Raw genomic sequence first — 18,111 nt, 5'->3', positions numbered from 1 at the left:
GAATGTTTGTTCATTAATAATGTTTCTTTTTTAGCCTAGCAACTTGTCTTTTTGTTGTTTCATCAAACGTGGTTTGAATAACATGGAACTCTTAAAATCAAAATGTTGACTGTTTGATTTGAATTAGGTACTAAATGTGAGTTGAATCATAAATTTGTGAAAATTTGTGATTTGTTACTGAAATGCTTGATTCGAATCATAAAGTAAACCTGATTCAAATCATAGACTCTTTTGACTTGAATCAAGTGTTAAATATGAGTCGAATAATGTGTCATAATGAAATTATATTTGGGCTCTGATCTTATTGATTCGAATCAGGAACTTAACTTGATTTGAATCATTCTATCTTGTGATTTGAATCATGATTTTCTCTTGACTCATATCATGGCTTCAAAAAATCCAGTTTTTTTTATCTGAGATTTAAAATAGTTGTGTCTTTGGTGAAAGCAAAACGTGTGTGAAAACCTCAAAATGGTGAAACCCATTTTTGAGACAAAAATACAATTTGTATTCTCTTATTTTAGTGTTTATACTCTTAGCATCCTAAATCTTTCTCTTCTTCTCTAGAGCAACTTCTTGAATGTGAATTCATGTCAGATTAATTTTTTTTTGTTGCATCTTGTTCTTATGCAATTGGTTGTTGTGTTAAGTGGATTAGAGAGTGATTTAATTAATCTGGTTATGTTGTTCATGATTAATCAAGATAATGATAACAATCAAGAACCAATACCCATTTACCCTGAAATTTAAGAGAACCTTGTGTATGTGTGTGTGTTCTTCATTCACATTCATCTAATCCCTTTACTAACACCTTGCGTGTTTAGATTGTTTGTGAGATATTTTGACATTGTTTATCATCTACATCATTAGTCATTCTCCATTGTTGTGGATCTTCATCTCTAAAGATTGAATATTGAGGAAGACTAGTAGTACATTAAGGTATCTAATATTTTTGTGTGAAGTTTGTTGTTTGTAATATGTGTAAATATCATTTCTTAAGTAAATCTCGCGTCTGATGAAGATTTGTTTCCTTTATTTTTTTTTTTGCTTGTTTTATGCTCTATTTAGAATAATGAAAGTTTTCTCAAAAGAACAATTTTCAAGAGCTAAAAAGAACAAATTAGATTGATGGAGATTTACCATATCAAATATTGTAAATCATATTAATGGAGATTAATGTTTTTCACTTTTTGGATGAATCTACATATCACCCCTAAAATTAACCATACCACCCCCCCAAGATATGCTTTTACCATTATACCCTTGCCTAAAGTCACTAATTTTCAAAAATATGCGTTTCTACCGGAAATTTGGGGGGGGGGGGGGGGGGGGGGGGGGGGGGGGGGGGGGGGGTGTACTGGAAATTTTGAAAAAATTACCGGATTTTTCGATTTTTTTTGCAAAAAAAAAAAACTGTGATGCCATAAATTTGAAATTTCCGGTATATCGGAAATTTCAAATTAATTAAAATTTCTGGTATGATGTATCAGAAATTTCCTTATAACTGAAATTTTCGGTATTTTTTGCAAGAAAAAACAAAAAACTGTGATACTATAAGTTTGAAATTTTCGGTATACCGGAAATTTCAAATTAACTAAAATTTTCGGTATGATGTATCAGAAATTTCCTTATAACTGAAATTTCTGGTATGTTGTACTGGAAATTTGACAGTGCATCCTGAAAAATTCTTCCAAATTTTTTTTGTATCTCAACATTTTTCAACAAGGATAAAATTGGATTAAAAAATATGAGGGTGTTTTTGGATTTACTTAGTAGCACAAAATGTTCCAAAATTCAAATGGGCCGTGCAACTGGATTCTATTCAATTTAAGGATGAGTTATACATGTAAAAGACTCGGACCTTGAGACAACAATCAAGACATGTTTAGTTTACTGAGCCTTTTGTTTTCATTGTTAGTTTGTGTTCTGAAAGTGTATTTGAAAGTGTATTCGTGAGCGTCATTCCTATATATATATATATAGAGGAATAGAGTTTGTTTTGAGTTGTAATTGGTTTCATAATTCATACTATATTGTAATTGTCCAAATACTTGCTAGAGTGTTTGAGAGAAAGCGAGAAGGATCTTATATTTAGGGGGTTCTGAATAGAAATTCATAGGTAGTATTAAGAAAAGGGTGAAGGTTAACATGGTGAATCAAATTTATTGATCTATCATGGTGAACTAAAAACTACTTACTATTACAAGTTAAACAAGTTTTTTTCAATTTCAATAAAAGTCTAATATACTACTTTAATTACTTTATCATTTTTACATAATCACCCCAAAAAATATATAATTTTATATTGATCTAATAAAATATTTTAATTATAAATCATAAAATATTTATTTAATAAAATATAATAAATTAATGATAAATAAAAACTAAAAACTAAAGTTAAAACAAAATACCTACAGTCACTTAAAAAACCTAAATTATATATAGTAAACATAATTAACTAAACATAATTAAACATAAATTAACTAAACATAATTAACTAATTAAACATGCTAACAACATCTATATAGATGTTTTCTGACGATAATTTTTAGTTAAAATTTTAATAACGTTTTGAGGACAAAAAAGTGGAAAAAGAAAATAATATGAAAATATTATTGAGACTAAAAGTTAAACCTTGAAAAATTAATATTGAATATATATATATATATATATATATATATATATATATATATTCTATTTTTTAATTAATAAAGTTACAATTATAATTTGTGTTAAATATTAGAGTTTAATTTGTAATTTATAATATTGGGGTCTAGTTTGTAATATGTAATTAATATTTGGATCTAGTTAAAAATATATGTATATGTTAGGATATAAATGTAAATATTTGTTTCTCTATTTATGACTTGAATAGTAGGTAACTCATAATCAATATAATCATTGAATTTATTTATTATTAAATCAATAGTAACTTTACTAGTTCACCATGATGAAAAAATAAATTTAGTTCACCATCCTATCTTTCACCTAAGAAAAGAGATCTTGAACTATAAGGGTTCAACTAAGACCAAATTGTACTTTTACTATTCAGAATTAATTTCCTTTCTTAGGTTAACACGCTTTAGACGTTGGTGACTTTGCATTGAACTGAGTTAATAATTTTTTTGGGTCTTTTTACATTTATTTGTCACTGTAGTAATTTTGTCATTCACATTATTCAACTCATTGTGTCTCATTGTGTCTCATTGTGTCTGACATTTTTCAGTGGAAGAACAAAAGTTCAAATTAAATATAAAAATTGACGTCAATTAAAAAAAATGTCTATGCAAGAATTCAAAGTGTGTTCCTTGAGAAATGTTTTCCATTGATTGCATTCTCAACTTAAAAAATAGAAAATAGGCGATCTTCCTTTAAAAAAATAAAAAAGTATCGTGCTTATGAATTACATATCGGTTTAGTTATTGACTAAGGTGAAAATTTTGTTATAAAATTTAGGTAAATTCTTTGATACTCATGTGTTTAAGTTAGATTCCAGTATCTTTAGTGTAAATTACATTTTAATTTTAATTTATTTTAAAATAAAATAAAAAATGATGTGCCATTAAATTTTACTATTTGATTGGACGAAGATACTAATACCCAACTAAATTCAAGGATAGAGTGTTCACCTAAAATTTATTATTTATTGTAGGGGTTGTTCATGATATGGTTAACTGTGAAAATTAAACCGAACCGAACTATAATAAAAATTAACTCGAACTGAACCGTACCGTTTCAACTTATTCATAACCGAACCAAACCATAATTATTAGTTTGGTATACCGTTTCGAAATTCCGAACCGTACCAAATCATTAAAATGTTAAAATTCTAGAACTGTTGTTTAAAAAAAATAAATTTAGAACTATTTGTACAATATAGTTCGGTTCACTAACCAAATATAACGGTTCGATTAATTTAACTTCAGTACAGTTCGGATCGGCAGTAGGGTTCGGTTCATAGTTCTTTTTGAACAACCCTAATTTATTGTAATGTTTATTCAAATGTGTTGTTAACGTTTATCGACTTTTAAAATTCAAATGTGTTGTTAATGTTTACCAACTCTTCAAATAAATGTGTTATAGTACAAGTTAAAAATCTAAGTTAAGTTCCTTCACACACACGCTCCTTTGAAACGGTAGGAAAATATTGATTGAATTTATTCGTCGGCCTAACTTAAGCGGAGCTTGTTATATGTTTTTTTTGCTTCGTTGTTATAATTAATAAGCTTTTTTTATGTGTTTGATGAATCGAGCATATAGATATAAAATTTAATTCATACATTCATACTACATCATGCACTAGCAAGAACAAAGAGACACAAACATAAAAACACAGCAATGCATGCACTAGTAGGGCCAATCCAAGCAAGATCTAAACCGATCCAACAAGAAACCACCCAACTACATCATCAACAAAACAATTAAAAACAAAGCTGCATAACAACCAACAGGACAACAAAGGAATTAATACTAACTTAGAGACCAAATATGTCTATACCAGAAACACACCTCCATAGTAGCAATGCATAAGCAAAATATAAAGGAAATTAATTAAGGGTCATGAGTATAATTTAAAAATGACAGGTATATTAAATGTAAGGGAAATAAAGGGTCATGAGTATAATTTAACAATGACAGGTATTAAAGGGGGTTAAGTAGGGAACATGTATAGTAATATCACCTAAAAGGTGAAATTTGAGTAAAGAATGAAGAGGGAAAATAATGTACATGCAACCACTAATTTTTGAGTTATAGTGCTACATGACATTGCCCTTTTGGAAAGTAATAGTTAGTTTCACTTCATGGGTGTATTTAATGCTGTAATTTGCAAGCAATGGTAAATGTCCACTTGCTTATTTTAAAAGTCACTTACTCATAATAAATATCACTCTGTCCTATTACTTGCCTTAAGGTGAGACTAGGAAACATAAATATAGTTGTGCCTACATTTTTAAAGCGACTACTTGTCAATTTTTAAAGTATTTTGTTGGGATAGCTAGGTTAATTAAAAGTATAACTCAATGATATTAGAAATGATTAGAATATAGAAGTACTAAATAAGATGGTCAACTCGCTAGGTTCGAAGTTAGAAGGAAAGAGATTCCGAATGAAAATTTAACTATATTTTAAAAGTTTGTTTAGAAAGTTTTAAGAAACTTAAGTTAGTTTTTCTTTTTAGACAAAAATCATATGTCATCTATTATAAATATGACTTAATAATACACAAATCATACTTTTTGCAATTATTCTTAGTTTGACTCAATTATTAATTAGTATTATTAACTTCATTTAGCTATAGTTAGATTCTTTAGTTATTCAAATTTTTTTAATTATAATCTTTATTGATAAATCAATTTCTAAGAATTCGAATAATATATTTTATTTATAGTATTACTTTATAGATGATATCGACGAATTACATATATTTATTTGTTCGAAGACTATTTCTTATATATAGTGTTCCATTATGGAACTAGAAAGGATATAGAAAGCAATTGTAACTTTGGATCAAAGCTTCTAATGCGGTGGAGTGAAAGACTATGCAAGGTTAATACTTTTATGTTCAAGTCAATATGTGAGAAAGAAGAGTGAAATAAAATTGAATTTAAAACTTGTTACTCTAATTTGGCGCCTTCTCAATATATATATATATATATATATATATATATATATATATATATATATGGGAAATAACAAACTCCATATTTGCTAGGAGTGAAGCAGATAGTCGTTGGATGCACTTGTAATTGAGATCATTTGTGATCATCAACATGATAATTCTCATGTGCTAAGAGGACTATTGGAAAAAATCTGGTTCATTTAAGGTGGCTGGTTGTAGTCGATATGACCGGCCCATAACAGTTGCGTCTAAAGCTCTTGTCTAAGCGTAGTAAGGCGAGGGTTTTGTTATGCCAGCCTAGGACGCCGACCACACCATCGATCGCCTTCGGACGTGCGAAAGATAAATGCTTCAAAACATCTTTTTGGAAGTATCATGATCATCATTATGGCTCTTGGGAATCGAAACTCTTGAGTACTTCGTGCGAGTGATTTGATACGTTTGGTGGAATATTTTTGCAGGCTAGATTATAATCTTTTGAAGAATCATTGCCACTTCTTTGAGTCATTATTTAGTTTAACAACTATGTTCTTTTCTTACGTTTTACATCCATGATTTGAAAAGTGAGTGCATTATGAAAGAATATGCGATAAGTATGGTGATTTTACCATTCCCTTCTATTAATGCACTTTCTCAATCACGAGCCTTCATCTCCCTTTTACTGCCTTAAAGGTAGAGGTTTTGAATCATCTAGCAATGGTTCCTTCGTAACTTCATCCTACAAGTTGGGCGTACGCGAAGATATACCAATATTGGTGCGAATATTGGAATGGAAAGCCTTTTGTGATCCTTTTATTTCATCTCTTCAAATATTGTTGTGACCAGGCAACCCGGACGAGTGGTAGAGGATTAATCTACCTAGAATCGACTATTCACGACTTTACACCTTTTTTTAGAGCTTTAGTCCTTTGAGGACAAGTTTATTTTGGTAACCCTGCCGACCCCAAAGCTCGTGCTGCAGTTTGTGACATTGGTGGCGGAGTAGAGGCAAAACGTGCTAAGTTGTTCCCCGAGTATTTGACTAAGAGTCACTTTCTGCTGGGGAACCATCTTTACGTGTATAAGAAAAAAGATCTTTCTAGAAAGGCTCAGTACCAAAAGTCTCATTTGATGAAGTGTATCAGCAATATGGGATACTTAGGAGGAGTTACTTCTGTGGAGGAGATAAAAAAGAAACGCTTGCAGCGCCTTATTGACGTCCGATAGCTGATAGGAGCCCACTCCCTAGAAGAGAAAAAGACCATCTTTGGAACCTCCGGGCTAAAGTATAAAACCTTCAATTTGCATGTTACTTCTAGGTGATGTGGCTTTAATGAGGATAACAACTTTTAATGATGACAAATTATGTCTAATGATGACTATAGTTAAGCATAAGCAGTTAAAGCGGTAAAAGATGCAAACTAAATTATTAGGATTTGATGGACTTGAATCTATGTTGATGTAAAACAAATGGAACTTAACCCAAGCCTCATCTCAAGTGAACTCAAGCAAGTGTTTACAAGATAGAAGTGTATGACAAGTCTTGAAATATATGAAAGTATATGAAAGCCATAGTTCAATACGTCCGAGTGAATACATTGTAAAAATATAAGGGCATTATCATAAAAGTGAATGGCTAATCACACACACAAACAAATTTTCAAACTTATTTTTCTCAAGAAAATATTTTCAAAATGCCTTGAAGTTGTGTCAGATGAGTTAGGAGATGTCAGAAAAGCTCTAGGGAAAATTTTGTCTTTTCCAATATATTGGCACTATAACCCAATCGATTTGGACAGTTCAAAAATTTCCTAAGAAGTTAGGACAACATATGAATGAGGTATAACGGATAAATATCTTTCCTTTTCATTTTTAACTTGTTGATTGATTAAATTAGTCCTACTAATGGATTGGTGCATGTTATCGATCGACTGGCAAGTCGTAAAAGGCCATAAAATCTTTTCCTTTTTTTGTGTGTCAATCTTTAGCCTATAAATAGAGCTCCATTCTCATTCTTTTTCACATCCATAAATGTGATTTCATTTCTCACTTCTCACACTCTCTCTAAAAAATATCTTTTGTTTATTTTCTCTCACTAAAATTTTAGTCGTAATGTTTTTTGAGAAAGTTATTTTGCTCGTAAGGAAGCTGTAACTCTAGAACGATAGTTTTGTAAGTTCACAAAGGATTTTTTTTTACTTTGGTTGAAAATTTTATCCATTTAGAGATTGTTTGAGTTCTAAGTTAAACCCATAAATAAGCTTTGGTTATGAGATTGTGTTATTAAGTTTTTATTTAGGTTCTTGGTTAGGGGATTGTGTGATTTAGTTTATATTTAGGTTCTTGGTTAGCCTGTGATTAAACGAAGTTTAGGTTCAAGTTAGGCATAGGATAAAAGCTTGTTTAGGTTCAAAATTAGCTCGTGCTAAAATCTCACGGGTTCTTCGTTAGCCCGGTATAAAATCAAGGTTAGGTTCGTGAGCTCAACCCGATGTTAAAAGCTCTATAGGGTTCAAGATTAGCTTGTCATAAAATCTTTGTTTGTAATCTTGAAAACTAACCGCTCTAATTTTCTTGTGTAAAGGAGACTAATCGCTTTGATCCATCGTTTGGAAGGAAGACTCACCACTTCACTCCTCGTTTTTTTGTTTGGTTCGAATTTTGCCATAAACTTCATTTTTTATTGTGTAAGGAGATTCGTGAGTTTATCCTACTAAAATTTCTTAAGTTTATTAGATACGTTCAAGATCAAACCTTGGGGACAAGACTAAGTCATTTTTGACTGAACATGTATAATTCCGAGTGTTTTCTTTCTTCCCTTAAAATCTTTAATTTTCGCACTTTATCTTTTGTAAATTTACTTTCCGCTGCTTAATTATAAACCTTTTCTAAAAATATTTTTAAATTTTGATTTTAATGCAAAAAAATTTTCCAATCCAATTTTTTCTAAAACACACAATTCACCCCCTCTTGTGCGTGAAGTCACATTTCCAACAGTAAGAACCTCCTGGAAAGACTTTGCTTTCTTCCTTCCTATTTTCGATTTGAAGGGATGATCCTTCAGGAGGCCATTCTCGAAGATCCAGTATTGAAGATTATCTCTGAAGTCTATAAGGATTTTATGTGCATAAAACTATAAAGCCCCTCGTTCAAATGAGTTCGAGCCCATTTTCGTTAAAAATCTCTAGGAGGATATTGGGGATGATATTTATAATTTTATGAGGTTTACTTTTGATAAAATTTACATGGATTCAAAAATGCATAAGTCTCTAATGATCAAGATTTTTAAAATTGATAATCCACACACTTTCAAGGAATTTCACCCTATTAGCTTGTGTTGTATGACTTGTAAGTTAGTCTCAAAAGTTTTGGTGAATCTCTTTAGACCAATGTCTAGTGAGATTGTGATCCCTTAGCGAGTAATTTCATTCTAAGTAGAGGTAAAATTGATAATCATATTATTCTCCATGAATTCATTTACCATACATGTAAGTATAAGAAGAAACAATATGTTGTTATTTATTAGGTTGGCCTTGAGAAGACTAATGACGAATTAGATTGAGATTTTCTCTGTGTCATCCTCATTACTTTGGATTTCCTTATAGAGTCATATCTTTGATCTTGAGCGGTATTTTTCTACTTTTGTCTCTTTGTTGTGAAATGAGAGTATGACTAAACAATTTCAACCTTTTATATCCCTATATTTTTGTTCTTTGTATGTAAATACTTGGTGATTTGATTGATAAACCATTCTTGGAGGATTACTGTCACTGTCTACTTATAAATTTTTATGGTTCTAAAGTATCTCACCTATTTTTTAGGATGATATGCTACTATTTACAAAGAAAAACTTCTCAAGCACAACTCATTGCTAAATATTTTGGATAATTTATGTTTTTTTTAGGTTTCAAAGTGAGTCTAGATAAGTCAAGAGCTTACACCTCTAAAGGTGTTAATTGAGCCACTAAATATGATCTTAAGCAGCACACCAATATCAAGTTTAACTACCAGGTATAAAAATATTAGGGATTCAAAGTGAAATACAAACTCCCAAGGAAAAATGATTTCTTGGAAATTTATAATATGGTAGCTTAAAATTTTCTTAGAAATGCGGAATTTTAAATAATCTAGGGCGTGCCTATTTTTTCAAGACGATTCTTGAAATTGATTCGTTGGTAAGAGTGAATTTCAAATGTGCATTTTAATGATTAGACGTATTTTTGATATTTCCAAATTATCGTTTATTTCTAATTTAATTTTATTGATTTATCATAAATTTGCTTGTATCATTCCTTTTAGTATAGTACATTGAGTTTTCCCTTACAATATCTTTTTGTTTTAAGCAATTTGGTCAAAAGTCAACTATATGTGCCTTTAATCACAAGTTAGAACTCGAAAAACAAGATTTTTTGAAGGGGATTTGAATAACAAATTTGGCTGATTTGAATAAAGAATAAAAGGAATTTTGTAATTTGGCGCTATAAGGTTGATTGGAATCAAGGATGTGTCTAATATGAACCAAAGACTCCATGATGTGAATCATGATTCAAATCATGACTAATTAAAGTCTTTTGAAAAATTACCTCTGATTGTGTGATTTGAATCATGTAATTGCTTGATTCAAATCATGATTAGAATTGAACAAGATATTTTCAAAATTTATCATCTTTGTTCAATCTATTCTTTCATCTGATTCAAATAACAATTGTAGGATTTGACTTGAATCATCTGCTTAAAATTTCACCTATTTTGTTCATTACTTGTAGCACATATATAATTCATTTTTTGTCACTCTCTCGTCCCAAGTGTGTGCATAAAGAAATAACTCTCATTGTCATACACACGAATGTGAACCCATATTTTCATAAATAAAAAACCCATAAATGTTCTTTCTTTCACAAACACCTTTTCTCTCAAGTCAAGCCTATATAAAAACTTCATAGAGTGTTGATCAATAAATTTAAAATAAGGAGTTGTGTGAGATTATTTAGATAACCAATCATCTTCAACCTTGAACCAAAAAACCCATTTATGTGGTGCTCAACTATAAAGTTTAAGTGTGAGCGGTAGATGCAAGGTACATTAGGGAATCTAATGTTTTTTGTGAAGCTTTTTGCATATATGAGGTTAAAGAATCAGTTTGTAATTATGGTGTATGGAGATTGATGCCCAACAAAGAAAAAGATTAATTTCTTATCTACTGAAGACTTTAGTAGAAATAAGTGAATGTTGCTACAGACGAAGTTGAGAGTTCCAAGATCCTTCAGTAGAACAATGGCTCGGACAAAAGACTTCCGGTAGGGTTGAGCAAAGATTGTTGCAGACAGAATCTTGGAGTAAATATTTAGGTCTAAGAAGACAATTGGTTCAAGATCGAGTGAATATGTTGTGAATTCGAAATTTTTTAGTGTTTGGCCACAACACAAGGGAAATCAAGATACTAACATGTATTGGTTTAAACATCATTTGGCTTGAAGTTGTAAGTAGAGCCGTCAAATAAGCCCAATTATTCAAAGCCCTTATTTTTTGGCCCCACTAAAGCCCCACTTAATTAAGCCCCTTGATGATGAGAAACTTTTTAGGCCCCATAATTTTAGACCCCTTAATTAATGTGTTATTTTTGGGCCCTATTGAGGGGGGCCTTATTTTGTTTCAAAAATTTCATTTTTTGTTCCAATATGGATTAGTATTCTTGTAATTTGTAAGATAGGATTACATGGTCATTATGCATAAATAGTAACATTATGATAGAACCCCTAAGTCTATTAATATTGAGTCCAATATAGTAGAACCCCAAACATTATATTGAGCCCAATTTATAAATTTTGTTTAAACTTTGTTTCTCTGTGTTGTATTTTTAAGTGAATTTGATATGATATACTGTGTTTAAATGCTCTAATTTAATTTTGGTAGATGGTATATAATTGCATAATATTTTCTAGCTGGATTTGAGTGATTAAAGATTGATATTGTTTGATTAAGGATTAGCTAATATGGAGAATGGAATATATTAGTAGAATATTTCTCAATCCCTGCCTTTAGTCCACCTTTGAGAACTATTATATGCTAATAAATTAGTCCACCTTTGAGAACTATTATATGCTAATAGTAGGAGTTAGTTGATCAAATGTAATTTGTCAGTATCTTGTTTCTTATATAATTAAATTAAACAACAAAATTGGTGTATGGACATGTTCTAAATGGCTTAGTCTCAAAATGTATATCCTGCACATAATAATGAGCCACCAAATAATATAGCATTATTCATTCTAAGTATAGTTTAATGTTTAAATTTAGATTGAGAATTGATGGTATATTATTTATCAAAATTAAAATTTTATTTTTATTATAAAAGAAATTTTTAATTTTTAATTTGGGGCCTTGGGCCCCGTTCTTAATTTTGGGGCCTTGTATTTTTAGGGCCTACATATTTGAGGGCCCATTATTCTCGGATTTTTTTAAGCCCCCTCATTAAGTGGGCTAGGGCTCAAACTTTTTGCCCCCTTAAATTGACACCTCTAGTTGTAAGTATTGTCTTGATTGTTTATTGTATAAAAAAACTATTGTATATTAATTTGTAAAATAGTGGAAGACCTAATGGATTTTCAATGATTCACCATTGAAGACTAGACTAATCGTCAGCGAGGACGAATGTGTTGAACCAACATAAATCAGATGTACAAATCTCCTTTTCCTTCTCTATTTTGAAATTTCAGTATAGATTTGCATGCCTTAGGTTCTATCGCTTTTTAGAATCACATGTTGATAGATATTATCCGCTTACACTGATTTATTAAATTTGTTATTCGAATCTTCTTTCTAACGATTATGATTGTATAAACTCTTAGTGATTATATTGACTGTTAGATTAATATGATTCAATTTAAGCCTTGTCTGTGTATTGAATTAGTTTAATTGATATATTAAATTTGTCATTCGAATCTTTTTGAAGAAAATGTTTTTAGAGGAATAATCTATTCAACCTCCTTAGACCATTTTATATCCATATTATCCACAATAACTCTTACTTCTTTACCAATAAATTATATGTAAATTTATTGGTTTCTTCAATATGTTTGAATACCTTAGATACAGCTGTGAGAAATTTTATTTAGTAGAAAAATGACAGATCGATCGATGCATATTGTTGGTTGAAACCACAAATTGATTCATGCATATGATTGGTTCGAACAAAATTATTAAGTCTATAGTGTCAGGTGGTGTAGGGATTCGTTCAACCCGTTTGCAAAACATTGTTTTATTGGATTTTTTTTTTTTAAACTTAGTGCAATCATTTAAAAAACATTGTGTTTCATTTTTGAAAGATGAATATCTCTCTTTTGAAGATAATATGTCTCTAACTAATAAAAAATGACTCACTTAAATTAAAAGTCATTGCCAAGAATCTTAATCTATTGAAAAATGATTTCATTTTTAATAGAGAAGATGAAAATGCTAATTTTTTGTCTCAACCATGGCTTTCAAAACACCCACTTTTTGAGAATACTCAATATACTTCTCCTCAACTTATGGATGCAGCTGAAATCATCCAAAATCAATTTTGGAGGCAGAAACTACAAATTTTAATTTCAAGTATAATCAATTATGAAGATAAAATCAATTCTACTTTTGCCGTTTTCAAAATCATTTATAATTAATTTTACATCTCTAAAATTATTTTTTGCATTTTCAAAAGCCAATCCAAACATGCAGCAAGATGAGAGTAACTTTCTCTTGCTTTTCTTTTCTATCATGTAACCCAAGAAAAACCAAATGAAACCAAGAGTAAGAAACACTAAAAAAGAATGGCATCCTAAAAGCGGTGAAAAGGCAAAAGCAAAAAGAGAGTGTAGTGTTGTAGTACAGTAAGAGTAAAACCAGTTTAAAAACTTTGCAACAAATTACATCCAAAACATTACCGCGAAACAAGGAACAACCTACTCACCTTCAATTTCACTCTCTCTTTCTCTCTCTTGTCCCTTTTCCAGTTCCAACATTTTCTCAACTCATCAAACCACACTCACTGTCCCTTAATTTCCTCAACCAACACTTCATTCGTACTACTAAAGATCTTTCCTTTATTGTTTTTTATTACCACCCTTTTATTGTTCAACGTTAAAGATCTGATTTTTTTTTTTTAAATAGTGGTGTAGAATTCACCCACCCTTTAACGTTTTTGTTCTAGTTGTGGAAGAAAGTTTGGATTTTTATCAAGTTTTTGTTGTGGGGTTGTTGAAATGGAAGCAAGGGTGAAGAAGTATAGGCAGCAATTGAGTCCTGAGAGGTCTAAAGTGTGGAAGGAGAAGCCTCCTAAGTATTACAAGAACAGGAAGGTTCCTGTTGTTTACTATCTTTGCAGGAATAGACAGCTTGAACATCCTCATTTCATGGAGGTTCCTATTACATCCCCTGATGGTTTGTTCTTGAGAGGTAAATACTTAAATTCAACACTTTTTTTAAGGAATTCTTTAGGTCTGTTTGGATAAATAGCTTAATTTGAACTTCCTGCTTTTTTGGAAATAAGTTGTTTTTTTTCATAAGCTCTTTCAATTATGGTGGTAGTTAAGCTCAAATAAGTCAATTCAGGTTTATAGTTGTTTGTGTTTTGTTTGTTTGTGCAGATGTGATTGTTAAACTTGATGCTTTGAGAGGTAGAGGCATGGCTGATTTGTATTCATGGTCTTGTAAGAGGTGATCAACTTGTTTTAATTACTACTATTTCTTGTTGGTATTTAATTTTGTATTGTGTGAAACAAAAGAACGATTTCGATACTTGATAGAGACGGTACTAGTCATGGTTTTAAGTTGCGGTTATCGCTGCAAAATACAACACTATGGTTGAAATTGCGGTTGCGATGATGTTGTCAAGACCTTGAATTCGTTTATATTGTTCTCCAATTGTAGTTGCAGACCGCATTTTAAAACCATGATACTGGTCCTTTGTTTCCCTTTTGAATTCTATGAGGAGTTATTAATTTTGCTAGGCCTTTTGTTATTGTTTTAAAATGTGGCGAAATTGTACGCGTTCTTCTGTGTTCATGTTTGTTTGTTATGTACTTATAGAGGCTACAAGAATGGATATGTGTGGCATGATCTTAGTGAAGATGATATAATTCTACCTGCACATGGTAATGAGTATGTTCTGAAAGGCTCCGAGCTATTTTGCGAATCGAATTCAGGTCAATGATAATTTAGATCTTGTTTTGTTTGTTTATCTTTAGTTCTTTACACTTTGTGTTTTTACGAAATCTTACTCATTATGAATTTTTGATTTTGACTCGCAGACCGGTTTAGCCCCATTAGCAATGTGAAACTACCGAGTCTAAAGCGGTTGCCTGAGCCAGTTTCATGTAGGAGCCACGACGAGGCTTCTTCTTCCTCTTCAAGTATGAACGAAAGAGAAGGTAGAAACTCTCAAGAAGAGATTTCTCCAAGACAAGATCATACCGGTTCCTCTGATGCTTCTCCGGAGTCTAGTGACGGGAAGAGTGATTGTCCAAGTTTACCGTTGACCGAATATAAAATCTACAAAGCCGATGGATTATCCGATGCTTCAACTCAAACCGAAGAACGCGTCAGCAGACCTCAAAAACAGAAAACGTGTACTAGAGGTGTATCGACCGAGGATAGATCGTTAGAATCTGAATGCGATGAAATATGCGAAATCCAACCGTCACAAGTGAAAGATGATTCAGAAATCCGTACCGATGTTTTTCCTCCACTCTCAAATTCGAGCCCGTCGTCTTCTGCAGGGAAGACCGAAACTTTGGAATCCCTTATTAGAGCCGATGCGAGTAGAATGAACAGCTTTAGGATTCTAGAAGAGGAAGGTATGCAAATGCAAGCCACTACAAGGCTGAAAGCCTCAAATTTGCTGATGCAATTGATCTCCTGCGGGTCTATATCGGTGAAAAACCATAGTCTCGACCTTATCCCTTCCTATAAGGCTAGATTTCCGCATTCGAAATTCGCCTCTCCCTTATTCTCAAACTCAGTTATGTTGGGGGAATTAGACTGCTTGGCAGGGAATCCGAAGGTGTCAAGCTTTAGAATGGAAGACAAAGAGTATTTTAGTGGGAGCTTAACCGAGTCCAAAATGGCGAAGGAAGAAGAAGAACGGCATCTTCTCAAACGCACTTCTTCCTTCAATTCTGAGAGGTAAGTTTTACTCTCAAATCTTTTTTTTTTAATAATGTTGGACGAGACTAGATAATTCGATAACCTGTGCAATAGCAATAATATGAAGCTGAAAAATGCTTAAATTCGGTGTTTATAGTTTATTTTTTATGCGAGTAGGAATCAAACTCGGTACTCCTGGATTTACAACACTCACACACACTACACATCAACCACTTGCGCTAAACTCCATTGGTCGTATCGTAATTTAGTGCTTAGAGTTTTCATCTAACATGAAAAATTTCCAAATATAGCCATTCATTAAACAAATGAAATGACTTCATTTCAAATTTAAACATCACTTTAGCATCTTTTTGGATAAAAAACAGTTCATAATCTTCAATCCCTTTAATCACTTTGTCAGCTCTGAATTTGTTTTATAGGATTATAAGATTCTAAAATATGTCCTGGAGAATATCTTTTGCAGCTTATTTCTTAAAGCAAAACAATATTTAATGGAAAATAAGTTCTTTAACATGCTTCAATTCATTGCTTTATAAGGAAAAACATATATTTCATTAGAACTTCCAATATCAGAAAGTGACACACTCAACAAGAACGAATAAAAGTAGGAAATAGAAAAGAATAAAAGCTAAAGGTTAGACAAATGAAGATTTAGATACTCTTGTGTTTTTTTTTTCTTTTTTCTTTTTACCAATCACATGCAGTAACATGGAATAATAGAGACTAATAGCATTTCTCATTAGCTTTTATAGCTTATTTTGAAACAAAGTTGGAAATGATACAAAATATTTACTCAAAATTTTACAGGACAAGTAAAGAGTTGAAATCACAAGACATGGAGGAATCATCATGCTCAAGAAATTCAAAATGCAATTCGCGTCCGGTCAAGGCTTCTTCGACGACCATAAGATCTCCTATTTCCGATGGATCAAGAAACTCAGCGGATAGAGCTAATGCCACATACGTATTGCCAGTACCATCAAATGGTAGCTGCAAAAGCATCCCTAGACCTTCCTCAGAGAAAAACCAATCTACGAAGATAAACTCATGTAGAGAAGAGAAGGTGATCAAAATCGAAGAAAGTTAAGTGTTCATTTATCTCTTTCTACTTGTTTTCTTAAAACATTGTTAAAATCATAGTCTTAACACTGCAACCGTAATTTCAAACCATAATTAAATACTGTATATTTTGAGTCGTCGTTTGACAAGTTTTGATTTTAACTCAACAGGCTTTCGTCGGGAGCTCGGGTTATAATCCAATCTAAACCATCTTCCAACACAACACCTTATTATAGGTCTTAGAGGTTTTGCAACTAGAAAAACTTGCTAGTTTTTTTTGTTTTGCTTTTGGTGTGTGTGTGGTTCACATGATATATATATTCGAAATCTACAAATTGAAAATGTTGTGACATGTGGGACTAAAGTGCAGGTGTGGTCCTAATGGGCCACTACTCTTTTGTGTAAATCTTGTATGCTTGTTATATGAAGTGTAATTTGAAATGAAGTGATGGCACAATTCTTTTATGTAGCTACATATTCTACATACTTTTGTATCTGTTGCTTTTGTTTGTTTCAATTTGTTGTCTGCTATTTTGTTTGCATTTCCAAGGTTAAAAAGTACTTGAAAAGAATAAGTTATGGGTCATTTTCTAACACTTCAATAATAATAATAGTTACATATTATTCCTATTCTTTACTTATAACTCACTCTGTTGAGACGAGAAGAACTACAATAGACGGTAAAATTATACATCAAGAGATTTATAAATTTTACAAATTCAGTTATAAATACTTTTAATTCAATAAACTTAACTTATGACTGAGTCTAAAAACAAATCAAGGGTTGACTTGGTTTTTTCCGGAAGGGTTGACTTAGTTGAATGATGAAAAATAATAGAGTGACTCATGCTGCAGCAATCATCAAAGAGGATCTAAAGTCAAGAAACATGGATAGAGTTTAGTATTTTACAAGTAAAATAAGAATGCTTTTGGTTATTTATAGAACTAAAGCTAGCTAGAGTAGAATTCCAAAACATCCAATACTAATGTTAGTATTACGTTTTTCCCTATCTAATTATATGCTTCTTTTGAGAAAAATACTTTTTATTTAAATATAAGTTCATTTTTAATTATTAGATATAATAATAATTATTTAAAATATATTAATATTATTAATCTATTTTGTAAAGGCAGATTATCTTTAGTTGATGTTACAACTTTTCAATTTTAAAATAAAATGAAAAATATAAATTTATTAAATTACAAAATATTAATTAATGTAGTGTTTTGCTCTAATTATGCACTACAATTTGAAAGGTCTAATAAATGTTTTGATGAAGCAAAAAATATTTAAATCAATATGTATTTATTTT

General features: G+C 31.1%; 1 protein-coding gene across 1 annotated transcript; it reads left to right on the top strand.

Annotated features, from left to right (window-relative positions):
* Positions 1-13,482: 13,482 nt before the first annotated feature.
* LOC131653587 (protein SOSEKI 3-like) lies at positions 13,483-17,267 on the top strand. The gene is made up of 6 exons (XM_058923780.1): positions 13,483-14,029; positions 14,221-14,290; positions 14,663-14,778; positions 14,884-15,757; positions 16,547-16,822; positions 16,969-17,267. The coding sequence occupies exons 1-6, from the start codon at positions 13,837-13,839 to the stop codon at positions 17,039-17,041; spliced, it is 1,602 nt and encodes a 533-aa protein (XP_058779763.1). The 5' UTR covers positions 13,483-13,836; the 3' UTR covers positions 17,042-17,267.
* Positions 17,268-18,111: the final 844 nt, after the last annotated feature.

The sequence above is a fragment of the Vicia villosa genome, linkage group LG2, assembly GCF_029867415.1.
Source record: "Vicia villosa cultivar HV-30 ecotype Madison, WI linkage group LG2, Vvil1.0, whole genome shotgun sequence".
NCBI classification, from domain to species: Eukaryota; Viridiplantae; Streptophyta; class Magnoliopsida; order Fabales; family Fabaceae; genus Vicia; species Vicia villosa.
Note: the sequence above shows the minus strand (reverse complement) of the source record. Positions and strands in the feature narration are given on the sequence as shown.

Bases quoted from the DNA above. Each gene is read 5' to 3' on its own strand.
- LOC131653587 (XM_058923780.1), top strand. From the start codon at position 13,837: ATGGAAGCAAGGGTGAAGAAGTATAGGCAGCAATTGAGTCCTGAGAGG. The intron at 15,758-16,546 runs GTAAGTTTTACT...AAAATTTTACAG, and splicing joins TCTTCCTTCAATTCTGAGAG to GACAAGTAAAGAGTTGAAAT. The intron at 16,823-16,968 runs TTAAGTGTTCAT...TTAACTCAACAG, and splicing joins GTGATCAAAATCGAAGAAAG to GCTTTCGTCGGGAGCTCGGG.